Raw genomic sequence first — 13,511 nt, 5'->3', positions numbered from 1 at the left:
GTCTCATGATTATCTTCATCCTGGGTTGACAATGCTACCCATGTTTCTTTTGCATAATGGCAGGCAAGCCTCAAGAAGGATTTAAAACAACAACATGGGGGCAGGGACATGTAGGAGAGGGTTGCAACTCAACTGCATTGCATGAAGTTTCTAAGTTTAATCTCCAGGTAGGACTAGCTCTGCTGTACATCGGGAAGGGCTGTGTGGAGAGAGTCTCTTCCTTTAAATTCCTAGGAGTTTATCTCAGTGAAGACCTTACTTGGAAAATCAATACAACCCAGGTGGTTAAGAAAGCCCAACAGAGACTCCATCTCCTCAGAGTATTGCAAAAGAACGATGTCAATCAACATTTGATGATCTCCTTCTACTGGTCCACAATAGAAAGTGTCCTTTCATACTGCATCACGGTGTGGTACGCTGGTTTGACATCAACTGATAGGAAGTGCCTACAGAGGGTGGTGAATGCAGCACAAGTTATTATGGGCTGTCCCGTGAATCCACTGGATGACATTGCGGAAGAACATTGCCTCAGCAGAGTGAGGAAAATTCTCAGGGATGATTCATACACTGGCAGGCACTTTCTTGATCTCCTGCCCTTAGGCAGAAGATATAGAAGCATGATTAGTCTCACCAACAGGGTAAAGAACAGCTTCTATCCGTGGGCTGTTAGGCTACTGAATGAAAAGATAACAACAGGGCAACTGACTTTTGGGTTTGGTGGGTGTGTGTCAGTAAACGAGGGGAATTAAGACTAAGAGAGCTGAGTGGGGGGTGCTCGTGTAATCTCACTGTATACAAGTTGTACAAGTGACAATAAAGTATAAAAGACGGGGGGGGGGGGAATCCTGCCTGAAACCCCCGAGAGCTGCTGCCAATCAGTGTAGACAATACTAAGCTAGAAGAATCAATGGCATGGATCTGTAAAAGGCAGGTTCCTATGTGGGATTTTGGATCAGGTCATCTTTATGTGGGAACCACTATGGGATAGCTAGAATAGATGGGTCCTGCAACAAAATGTTGCAGTGTGGAATGCTCCTGTTCAGGGTTCCGGCCATTCAGCCATGTGATCTCACTCAGCATTCTGAGCATGCTCAGTCCCCCATTGGGCTGTTCTTGGGTTCTTCCCCTCTTAGGTTTTCATAAAGTAGGGTGAGCAGGAATCACATAGAGCTGCTGTTGTAAGGACAAGTTCCAAGGGACCTTGCATGCATTGGGTTGATTACAAAGATTGGCTGGAACTTCTGTGTAGCCTGCCATTATGTTTCGTATTTGCATGGGAATTGATAAAACTATAAGGGATGGTGGCTTGCAAAACTTAAATAGTCATAGAAGAGCATTGCTGCCTAATGTCTCTGCAAAAAACAACACAACAGATTTTTCTGAAATGTTCCAGATCCTCTGGAGGTTTCTCATATTGATACATACATAGTCTCTCATTTCTCTCTCTCTTTTAATTGGAAAGCAAACATAACAAGATCCCAGAGTTCATTGTCCTAGCTAAACAGCTACTTTTCTAGTGAATATTTTTAAAAATATAAATGGCCTATGAACTTCAGATTTCTAGCAATTGCTCCTTACGTTAAGGGAGTTTGCCTTTCACACCTGATTCCCTCTCTTCATTGTTGCCTGAATAGGCTGTGACCATGAAGTGCATGAATATTTTCACATTCTTATAATGGAGAAAGTGCTTTGCTTAATTGTTCAGTCTTGCAAATACATTTGGTGAGCTTGAGCAGTTTAGATGATGAGAAATAAAAATAGAAAATGTGCCGAGAACTTATTGAAGTGTAGGTATGGTGCTGACAAAATTACTTGTTGGTTTTTATTTTTAAAATGGCGTACCGTGTACGGAGCAGCAGGGGTGGGTAGCTTTTACCCAGCAGCAAGTTGGTAGCTTTGGGCAGCTGATTTTGGGCATCTTGACCCTTAGAGTCCTTTCCAACTCTACAATTCTATGATTCTGTGAAAGGAAGGTGTCATGTTTCAGGTGCCAAAATAACTTGGCTGGTCTTGGATTCTTTACTCCTTGATCTGAGAGGGTGTTTGTACCTTTTGATTGGTTGGCATCCATCTGTCTCAAGAGGAAATGGAATGTGCCTCCAGGGGTCAAGTCAAACTTCTGCGTTAGCAGCACTGAAGTGACCAAGCCTGGGCAGTGTGTATGGAGGCCTTGGGCTGCCCAGATGACAAGACCTCCCTCTTGGCCTTGATGATGTGGTCCAAAGGAAAGCACTGGCTTGACTGCAGGAGTTGTGGGAAGGAGGCACTCAAGGTGCCAACCTCAGGGACTCCACTCTGGATTTGTGTAGGGTTTGCTCCTGAGCCTTTTCTTCTCCCACAGATGTCCCACAAAGCCATTTATGTGCCATTCATTTACTTACTAAAGGTACTGTATTTATAACCTGCCCTTCTCCTAAATGTCACCGGGTGGAAATCTTCACAGTTCAAACAAAAAATTAAACAATAAGATTAAACAACTGTGGAGCAAAATACAGACTTCAGCTACAAATATAATCATCAGCAGCAAAAAATTCAAATGCCCAATGCCCCTTGCTCCTCCCTGGAGGCCTAGGCAAGGAGTGCATCTTCTCCTGCCAGTGAAATGACATGTATGTTGTAGTGAGGCACACCTCAGAAGGGAGATTGTTCAAAAGGCAAGGGAGGCACTTCAGAAAGAGCCTGGCTCTGCCTCACATATTTCATTAGGCATGGGGACCACCAGTAGATCTTAAACTTCACCTGCAGATCTTAAAACTCAGGCAGGTCACCTTAAATTTTAACATGTTAAATTAGGCCTGGAAGACAATAGGCAGCCAATGCAATTGTTGGCACCAGGCAAATTTCTTTGGGGAGTGCATTGCGTATTTAGGGCACCCACTGTGATATTAGCTTTGTGGTGTGAGCTTCTATATTGTACCATTCTCTGCTATTTCTCATTGTTAAAACTGTTCGCTTGTTTTTTTAAAAAAACCTTCAGCATTACTCCATTCCTGCTATACTCAAACCTCTGCCATTATTTAAAGCCACTGTTTTTGTCTCAGTGTTCTTCCATCCCTGTTTACTCAAACTTCTGCCGTTGTTTTGAGTATAGCAAGAAGGTAACTGAAATAAAGACACTGAAATAAATTTTTAAAATGGCTGTTTTAAACTTCTCCCACTTCCATTCCTCACCTCTCTTATGCGAAAAAGATAAAGGATACAGAACCCTCAACTATTCCATAGTACCGTCCCACAAAGCATTTCACTCATGGTACCATATGTGTTGTCTTCAACATGAAGTTCCAGATTTAATGTAGTAATTTAGAAGAGATTCTTTTAATTAACAAGCAAATAGCCATATACGTACAACATCCATCAACTGAACTTGTCACTGATATGTTGGTGTCAAGGTCTAGCAATAGAAAGTCAGCTACCATCTTAAAAAAAGAAAAAGAAAAATCTTGCAAGCCAAGGTGTATGGTGATCCCATGAGCTACAAATAGCCTATTAAGATGCTGTGTTTATGAGAGCTCAGAGCTGTGAATAAGCTGCAAGCCCGTGATAATGAGGATATAGAAATTCTAGCAAACATTGGAGAGACATTCCTAAAAACAACAACCCATGCCTCACTTTTCATATTTGCAAGCGCTTAAAGCAGGAAAGCCTTGAAAACGATTTGTTGTCTTAACAAAATGATGGGAAACCCGTGACTGTTAAGATATTATTGGACTACAAATTCCATTATTTCTGAGCTTAGCTTATGTTGTCTGGAGCTGATGCGAGTCTAGCAATGTCTGATGAGTCACTGGTTCACCCAGACACTGCAGTTTGACACATCTGGGAATTGTAGCTCCGCATGGAGAATAGGATTCTCCTAAGAACTCTCAACACCCTTAAACTACAGTTCCCATGATTCTTTAGGGGAAGCCAGGTCTGTTAACATGAGCCTGGATAGCTCAGTTGGTTAGAGTGTAGTGCTGATAATGCCAAGGTTGCAGGTTTGATCCCCATATGGGACAGCTGCATATTCCTGCATTGCAGGGGGTTGGACTGGATCAGTGTTTCCCAAACTTGTGTCTCTAGCTGTTTTTGGACTACAGTTTCCATCATCCCTGACTACTGCTCCTGCTAGCTAAGGATGATGGGCGTTGTAGTCCAAAAACAGCTGGAGACCCAAGTTTGGGAAACACTGTACTAGATGATCCTCAGGGTCCCTTCCAACTCTACAATTCTATGGTTCTATGATAATAATGCTGTAATTTTATGGTGGAGGAGGGACCCCAGTGTCAGCAGCTCGTCCTACACTCAAGTAGGTCCCTGGCAGAGACACATGCCCGACTGGTATGTTCCCTCCCTCCTGGTCAATCGTTTGGGAGTTTCAAAAGCTTTCTTCTGCCTGAACATCACAGCGACCGATGCCAACAGACAATGGCACACTTAGGGATCCGCAGAGTCTTCGCAGCTTGCCTAACAGACCTCAGCAGCTCAGCATTTTGGCTAATCTACTTTATTTACATATAAACACACTTGGAGCACTGCAACATGACTGCCTCTCTCTCTAGCATCAGACAGCAAAGAGAAAGAACAAAGGACAATAGTCCCACTTCACGGAACACAGTAACACAAACATCATGTCTCCGTCACTTCCCACTGTGGAGTCAAAACACACACCGTCATGTGATAGACAAAAATCCCATGACTGCAATAATGGAGCAGGAATTCTAACACCCAGATCCACCTGCCCATCACAAGAGGTCTAGGGCAGCCATTAAGGAAGCAGCTTCCCGAGAGCACTGGGCTTGTTGCGTATTATATTATACAGAGCTGTATTCATCTGACAGTTCAGTGAGATGCTGAGCTCAGTTGGACTGAGCCCACAGAGAGCATTGGGACTTTTTTCTGACTCAGTTTCGTTAGCAATGATAGCTGAAATGATCCAATACTAAAGGCACTGGATTTCTAGTGTAGGGGAAGGGAACTTCATTTCACGAGCTGCAGCAGAGCAGAGGTTGTATTGTGGAAATTTCCAAAACAAAGCAGCCCCAGATTCTGTGCCTAAGCCTCAAGATAATAAAGCAAATGGGTATTTAGTCTAATGCTGAAAGTGATTATATTGTTACTATGGATTTGCTGCTGCTTGAGTGTAGTGATATGAGCCAAGGTTGGAGCTGAGCATCTCTTTACTTTGGCAACAAACTGAGAATTGCTGTGCTGTATTTGGCTTTATGGCTTCTGATGTAAAGGTAATTTGACAAGGAGCAAATGTTTGACCCTCCAAGCCAGATTTTTTTTTTTATGACTTTGGCTGGGTCTGCAAGCAGTTCCCCATCTTTCACAATCAAAGATGCTGTTGCATATAGACTATTTGCTTGAACATGCATGCTTTTTGAGGAACATTGATTTTCTTCCCTAGTTGCAATAAACCAGGGAAAGCTTTGAGAGAGCAGCACCCAGGGTCCTATATCTGACTATCCTTCTAAATTTTGGTCCCATTAAAAGCAGTACAGAACAATCATTAAACTGACTGGCTACTCAATAAACGTCTGAACAACCACTTAGTCCTATTGGCATAAAACAATGTCTTCAAGAGACATTTGAAAGTCTGAAGCAAGGATGCCTGCTGAATCTTTGCTGGAAGAGCATTCCACAGCGTGTAACCAGTGACACTAAACACCTGACTTCTGGTTGAGGCTAGACAAGCCTTTGTGACTTGGGGAGGAAACCAACAGTGGTTGTCTACATGAGCTTAGTGATCCAGTTGGGATTAGGACTCAGATGGTGCTGAAGGTATCCTGGACCCAAGTTGTTCAGGCTATTGTATAGCAACACAAGAGCATTGAACCTGGACAGGTAATATATGAGTAGCCAGTGCAGACATGTTACATGCTATCAGTCATCTGCATCCATTAGTAGCTTAGCCGCTGCATTTTGGACTAGTTGGGGCTTCCAGAAGCATCAAACTACCACAACAAGTATGTGGATTTGCTAGTATATTGATTTCCCGCAGGATCTTAAAGAGCAACTCCTAAAGTGTATGTGCTGTGTATTAACTACTGTACAAGTGAATGACTTCTCATTAGTCATTGGTTGAGCTGATGGGATGTCACAGAAGCCTGGAGACTAGAGTTGTCATAGCTCTGGTTTCAGTTTATTGATCTGACACGTGGATGAGGCTGAGCCCAGGAGCTCCATATGCACTGTACAGGCTTGTGCACTGGGGAGGTCACTTCGGTGCTGCTAAGATAGCTGTTTGACTCCCCCCTGCAGAGGTGAACTCCATTGTCTCTCGAGACAGATGGAGGCCAACAACATGTAATGCCATAGAGCGTTCACAAAGGGAAAAACAAACATTAACCAAAAAGTTCAACACAAGGGGCTTTTGATAATAAAGTCAGAAGAAAAATTAAATATCAGGAGTGAATGAAATGGATAAAATTATAAAGGGGGGTATCAAAGCACAGCTTGAATTGTATAATGAAGGAAATAGGAAAAGAAGAAGATCTTGCCTGTTTATAGATACTGCCAAATAAGAACATATTTTAAAGGTGTTTACCACCCCCTGTGTGACTGTAGTGTCCTATTTTTTTAAATAAATAACCTCTAAATAGAGGTGAAATTGGAAGACTCAGTACCACTCCTAGCTGCTCGAATATTACATGTCAATTCTCCTAGGTAGCTAATGAACATAACTTTTTAGAATCGGTTACCTAGCATATAGCAGCGGGTGGCGCTGTAGTCTAAACCACAGAGCCTAGGCCTTGCCGATCAGAAGGTCGGCAGTTCGTCCATTACTTGGTCCCAGCTCCTGCCAACCTAGCAGTTCGAAAGCACATCAAAGTGCAAGTAGATAAATAGGTACCTCTCCGGTGGGAAGGAAAATGGCGTTTCCGTGCACTGCTCTGGTTCGCCAGAAGCGACTTAGTGATTCTGGCCACATGACCCGTAAGCTGTCTGCAGACAAACACCGGCTCCCTCGGCCAGTAAAGCGAGATGAGCGCCGCAACCCCAGAGTCGTCCATGACTAGACATAATGAAGTGTATTTCTAGCCCTGAGTGATTACTAGCTGAGCAGCTACCAGAAGACATGCAATTCACATTATAAGATCACAAACATTTTAAATGCTTAAAATAAAAAATTCTCTTGCGGAGAATGTAAGAGACTGTGCTTGCGGTGGGAAATAATGTAGAAAGCTGAGAAGTGCTGAATCTCCAAAGTTTCCTATTTGCCCAGCCTTCTGTTGACTGGCATTATGGAGCAAAAAATGATTCTATCACATTGCACCTTTCTTTGTTGCACAAGGCAAATCACTAGGGAATTAAGGCTATGGGGAAGGACTATAGTTCATTGGTAGAGCCCCTGTTATCCATGCTGCTGCTGCTGCTTTGGCGATCACTCGTAGCTGAGTAAGATTATCTTCCATGGTCTTAGAGGTGTGTCCGTAGGCGACTGTGGAGGCCAATTCTGGATCCAGACGTCCTTCCACAGTGGGGAGATGCAGGAGGTCCTGAGTTCAAGCCCTGGTGTGTCCAGGTAATGCTGTGAAAAGATACTATCTGAAACCTTGATTAGTTGCTTCAGGTCAGAGGAGGTAAGACTGAGCTTGATGCACTCAATAAAAGGGAGCTTCCTGGTGATATAGATTTAGGGTAAACCCTAGAAATTAATAAATGCTAGGATTTTGGTTATTTGTGATATGAAGGGAGAATGCAAGCTTCAAAGGAATTCCTGGGCTCGCTTATGCAAAGCAACCTGGCTGGGCTAGAACAGCTGAGGGACATTAACAATACAAGAAAACTCCTTTCCCCCTTGCCCCAGGTGTGAACAGAGATGGGAGATTTGGAAGGTTGCCAGGGTAACTGCCTGGGGTGTGGGGCAAGGGTTGCTGGGAGGAAGAAGAGCTGAGATCCATCTTGGACAGGCTTGAGGCTGCCTGCGCTGCTGCCATGAAATGACCACATCTGGACTCCCTCCATGCAGACTGAAGGTGTAAATAAACCATATTTCTTAAAGCCACGACAGTCTCCGATGCGTCTTCAATTCTCCAAAGAAGCACGGATCCTGTGTGAGTGCCTAAGACCCCGTGGGCTCTTGCCATCGCTTGGCAGAGAGAGGGGGAGACACCCAAGTTTTGTAACACTGTGTTCCTGTGTTGTGGTTTAAGGACTGCCAGATCATGATCACAGGTTACTGCTTTTGTCTGGTCCCCATCAAAATTTATAAACCTAATTCTGTGAATGGCTTACCGAGATAAAAAAAGGATAAGCTTCATAACGTTAGCTAGACATGCTCCAGCATGTTTGTGTGCCTGTATTTAAGAAATGAGTTATTGGATATATTGGCATGGTCTTTCCTCCCTTGTAACTGATTAAGACTTAATTCTTTAAAATTTCTAACTAATGAGACCTGGAGGTTGTTTTTTTGTATGTGTGTTTTTAACCCTCTTGTCTATTGTCTGTCATTGGCTACATTCCAGCTATTTCAAGAAAACACGACAGCAGTTTTGGCAGGGATTACTAGTCCTGAGTGCTGAAGGAGCTATGAGCTATTCGGGGATGTGCTATAAAAATATGCTTGTATATTTTCCTGTAGTGTGCAATAGACGCTCCTCTTTTTAAGCAAAGGCCAGAGAAATATCCCATTGTCAAAGCTACTGCTTCAATTTAACTGTCTGCCCTTATTGGCACAAAAAGAAATTACCCTGGCTTGGCCATAAATGGGAGGTGGGGAATTTTGGGGCCTATTTTTGTGACCAGCTCAGTAAGTAAGTAAGTTAGCAACTGAGACACAGGAAGATAATTGACTCTCCTGGACCAAATCTATTACCAGTTTAGCAGTACAGTATGTAACTCCCTCCCTTTGTTGTTGGAATATATCCTTGTCTGATAAAAAAGCAGGTCCGGAATGTGCATGTTGCATATATTTTCAGCTCCAATCCATGCCATTTCTAAGGGTTGCATAACAGTTTGGAGGTAAGGAGTGTGTGTCTTTCATTTCAAACTGAAACAATTAATCTATCTGGGAGAGGAGTAAGATGCAACTCCCCGCTGCAGCGGCGAAGGCACTGTAGGCAGATGAGATTTTGAGTGATTTAAATGCTTGTTCAATCTGGGTCTTTAAACTTAAAAAGCAGAAGTATCGCAATGTGTTTCCAAGGACAGAGGAGGAGTCCTGCCCATGTATCCCGATCGGCCTACCATTGGCTAGTTCTGTCTGGGAGTCATCCTTAATTGGCTTTCCGAAGGAGTGGATTCACTGAAACAGCATGCCTTTTATTGCTTTGCTAGTCGTCTCTATGCACCGACTCTCATTAAGGTGTGGATGGCTGGGAGCGGATCCACAGAGGGTTTTTTTTTTTTTGGTCTTCTTAATTTTGCAAGTGGTCCGCACAAGAGTTTCTAAGCTAAATTACCTGTGACCGACAGAAATGAGCTTGTACGGAAGAAGGGCAACCTTGCCTGTGGTTACTCCAATAGTTCTGCAAAAACGGGTAGGTGACTTTGGAGGCTGAGGGGCAGGGGGAGGCATGTCTCTGTTTTGGAAGCAGAGGTTACCCAAAAGTAGAATATAAGTATTGCATCCAGTGTGAAAGGCACGCTGTGCATAAATTGCTGCCTTTCCTCTTAATTTAAATGTGGGATCTCCAGCCTTCCTGAGGATTTAGCATGTGTGCTCCCTTGCAAAATTATGCAGTTCATCAGTTGCCCTGGGAACTTGGGCAGCAGGATGGAAATGACTGAAATAAATGGATAACTTAAAAAAACCCCGAACACATCTCTGAGCCTTTTTCTTGCTGCTGTTTCTGCTTTGATATGTAGATAAAGCCGCTCCTGTTGTTTTATATGTACTGACATTCTATAATATGGTCACTGTAAATGAAGTAGTGTGTGAGACCCAACAGAGTATTAGGTGGTGTTTTTTGTTTGTTTTTTTTTAAAGAGGCCTGGCTTGTGGCAATCCCTTGTCTACGAAGTAGTTAGCAATCAGTCAGATGAGTGGCATATGAATAATAAATTTATTATTATTATGGGGCTTTAGTATTTTGATTAAGATTATGTAAGCAATGTTAGATTCTTTCCTCCCCTGTCCGTAAGTGTGGTGATTTCTGTTCTTGTAGCCACTCCAGTGAAATATATTGCTGCTATAATTCATTTCACAGTGAAAACTTGAGGCGTTTTAGATACATAAAAAATTTAAAAAGCCCTGTTTTATGTTTTGGCTGGTTTATTTCTGCACAACTTGGGGATCAAGTCATATTTTCCCCAAGCTGACCAGAAATAACCAGCCAAAACATTCAACAGGGCTTTTAAACATTTTAAAGCGGTATGTGCTGAATTTCTGCCCGTCATTAACCTGTTACAGGCCAAGAGTTTATTTCAGGAGAAGGAAAAGCCCCAGAAGTTCAAAAACTCTTCATTCTACCTTTACTGAACTTGAAATCATGAATGTTCACAAAAGCTGAAGAGGGGTGGGGAATATCTGTAACGTGGGAATCAGTTTTCATTCATGATGAGATCTCTCAAATAAAAGTCGCACGAAATAACCCCGCTCCCAAAACATGATTCAAGTGCTTGTTAACCGATTCGAGGACATGTCTGGATACTTCGCTTCCTATGCTGTGTTCCGCTGAAACTTCAAAACATGAATGATGGTAACAAGGTTGGCTCCAGAGGGTGGTGAGATGAGGTGAGACGTTTGCCAGACCCTGCAAACCAGCAGAAGGCTCTCCACCTGAACAGGCTTGCCCTTTCCACTTAGTACGCAGGTGGTGCTGTGGATTAAACCACAGAGCCTAGGACTTGCCAATCAGAAGGTCGGCAGTTCCAATCCCAATGATGGGGTGAGCTCCTGTTTTTCGGTTCCTGCTCCAAGTGCAAGTAGATAAATAGGTACCGCTCTGGCGGGAAGGTAAACTGTGTTTCCGTGCGCTGCTGTGGTTTGCCAGTAGCGGCCTTAGTCATGCTGGCCACATGACACGGAAGCTGTATGCCGGCTCCCTCAGCCAGTAAAGCGAGATGAGCGCCGCAACCCCAGAGTCGGTCACAACTGGACCTAATGGTCAGGGGTCCCTTTACCTTTACCTTTACGGGATATGCAAGATCAGATACAGCCTAAGACAATTCTCTGTTTCCATGGCTCACCTCTTAGAAGGCAAGGGAAGCTCACTGGGGATTGCTGTGCTTGAGGACCCCCAGAATCCTGGAGCTAGCACTGACACACACCATTGCACTTCGTTACACAAATTTATTAGCACCGATGTCTTTTCAAATAGTGTCTGGCTTGCAGTTGTACTAATGTGCCATTGTACAACTGCATCATGTGCCCGACACTTTTCACAACTTAGAGTAGACTTGCCGAACTACAACTCCCATTATCCTCTCTGTTAGCCCTGCTAGCTGGGGCTGGTGGGAGTTGCAGTCCTGCCATTTCTGGAAGGGGCACATGCCCCCCCCCCCCATCCTTGCAATACTATTACTGTGTTATGACTATTTACTTAAGCCCTCTTGAGTTTAATGGGGTTTTACTCCCAAGTAAGTGTGTACTGTGTAGGATTTCAGTTTTAATCTCCACAGGCCGTAGAACAATCCTGCAAGGTTGGTCGGTATATCTTGTAAGCTGTGCAAAGTGTTGTAGGCGATATAGTGCTTTGTCTGAGGCCTCCTAGTAGAATTGCTAGCTCACCGTAAAAAATAGTGTAGATTACTCCTGTGCCTTTAACATCCCTTTGATCTACAGAAACCAGCAGGCGAAGCTTCCCACCAGGTGGAGATCAATATTGCTTGCCAGCTGCTGCAAATTGGATCACAGTTAAAGGCACAGGGCTTGGTTCAAAAGTTGACAACCCTGCCAGCCAGAGTGGTTATGGGCAGTGGTGAGGTTTAGATCAGGGACTTGCTCATTCTGAACTCTGTTCCAGCCAGTATCAGCTATGTTTAAAACTTTGAAGATAAAAACTAGAATGTGTGTCACTGGAAATTGGAATAACACACCATTTTCTGTTTAAATGGGTTGTGGGTGCTGCCAATGTGTACTGTTATCCAGGGAGCTGTACTGAAACTAAAGCTATAGTTGGAAAGACCTCAAAGAGAGGCAGAATCCTGAAAAGAGAAATGAATGTGATGACAGCCTTTCCTAGTGAACTGCTAGACCTAAACCACTGTTAAAATTAGGAAGATAGTATTTTAAGCAGCGGATTCGGGCCTTTTAATATGTGTGTATGCTTCTTGGGTGACAGTGGTATTTGGTTCTCATGTTCTGGATTATGCTTCTGCAAATAACATGTAGCAGTTCATTCTGCTGTAGAGTCGGGGTCTGATTTACTCCTGACCTCCGTCCTCTCAAGTCTATAATACCTCACTACTTTACTTCATTACAGTTAGTGGCAGTGGTTTGCTCTGAGTATTTGTGTGTATATGCCCAAACTGAAAGCAATTTCAGACAGGATCCTTAGTTATTTGTCTCAGATTCCTATGCTGAGCTCAAGTTAACCTCTTATACATTTGCATGATAGTTTGTAATATTGGACGTACCATGTTGTTTGATTTGTGAATGGAGGCCCTTCTTGTTATACCATCACCAAGAAAAGCCTTTCAGTTTAGGACTTGGGGAAAGGCCTTCTCTGTAGTGGCACCCCAGTTTTGGATCACCCTTTCCTCTTAGGTCAATCTGGTGCCAACACTGGGCCATCTTTCATTTCTAGCTGAAAACCCCTGTCTTAATTCAGGCCTTTTGTCTTAGGTCATTGGACCATGGAGTGGTGTGGCGATAGAATAATTTATGTACTAAATTGCAGTTGTTTGAAAAAATGATTTTTTAATTTAAAAACATTGGTTTGAAGTGTTTTTTATTGTTGTGAGGTCATTTTAATGATGAAGGATAGGATATAAATGCTGGAAATGAAACTTTTTAAATACTTTGTAAACCACTTAGAAGCCTGTTTTGGCATTAAGCAGGGTGCAAATAAACAAGAAAGAACACTGCACCCTTTTGCTGAAGTGCACACATTTTTTATCCAAAGGTCAGCAGCGTGTGCTTTGATTCCTTTCCTTTTTCTTTTCTGATATCTTTCAGTGACCTTCGTGGAGCTTTATGAGGTTTCGTTTTTTTAAAAGGAAAGCTGAGCTAACAGCTATATTGTATGAGAGCAATTGCACGGAAAAAGGCACAATCAGTGAAAATGTTTTAGATGCCCTTGAACAAGAACATGGTAATGAGCCAATGCCTACCACCTTCCTTGGCTTCTACCTCTCCCTGTCGTCGTCCCCTCCTCCCCCACTTAGATTTTTTATTTCTCTTCCAACCCCTCTGCTCATTTCTTCCAAATACTTGAATATTCTTCATATAGTAACCAAGGAAATTGGCAAGGCTAGCAGCATCCAGTGCTCATAATCCTCTTTCCTTGGCAGAACTCCCTGCCTTGGAAAGGGGGAGAGGGAACAGATTTCTTGCTATTGAGGAAACCGGCGCTCCATGTCTTTGTCCTAGTCTTCTCTCAAATAAATTAGGCTTCCAGAAGGTCAGAATCTAACCTTCA

General features: G+C 43.2%; 1 protein-coding gene across 4 annotated transcripts in view; it reads left to right on the top strand.

Moving 5' to 3' along the window:
• Nucleotides 1-13,511, top strand: part of GRB14 (growth factor receptor bound protein 14) — a 50,289-nt gene that overhangs the window by 11,744 nt on the left and 25,034 nt on the right. The window contains exon 1 of one of the 4 annotated variants that reach the window (XM_081872228.1): nucleotides 9,119-9,467. The exons of the other annotated variants lie outside the window; for them this stretch is intronic. Within the exon in view, the coding sequence (XP_081728354.1) occupies nucleotides 9,405-9,467 (63 nt within the window). The 5' untranslated portion in view covers nucleotides 9,119-9,404. Of the gene's footprint in view, nucleotides 1-9,118; nucleotides 9,468-13,511 lie in introns of those variants that run through there. 4 annotated transcript variants of the gene reach the window in all.

Source organism: Podarcis erhardii, assembly GCF_964252035.2.
Source record: "Podarcis erhardii genome assembly, chromosome: 1".
NCBI classification, from domain to species: domain Eukaryota; kingdom Metazoa; phylum Chordata; class Lepidosauria; order Squamata; family Lacertidae; genus Podarcis; species Podarcis erhardii.
Note: the sequence above shows the minus strand (reverse complement) of the source record. Positions and strands in the feature narration are given on the sequence as shown.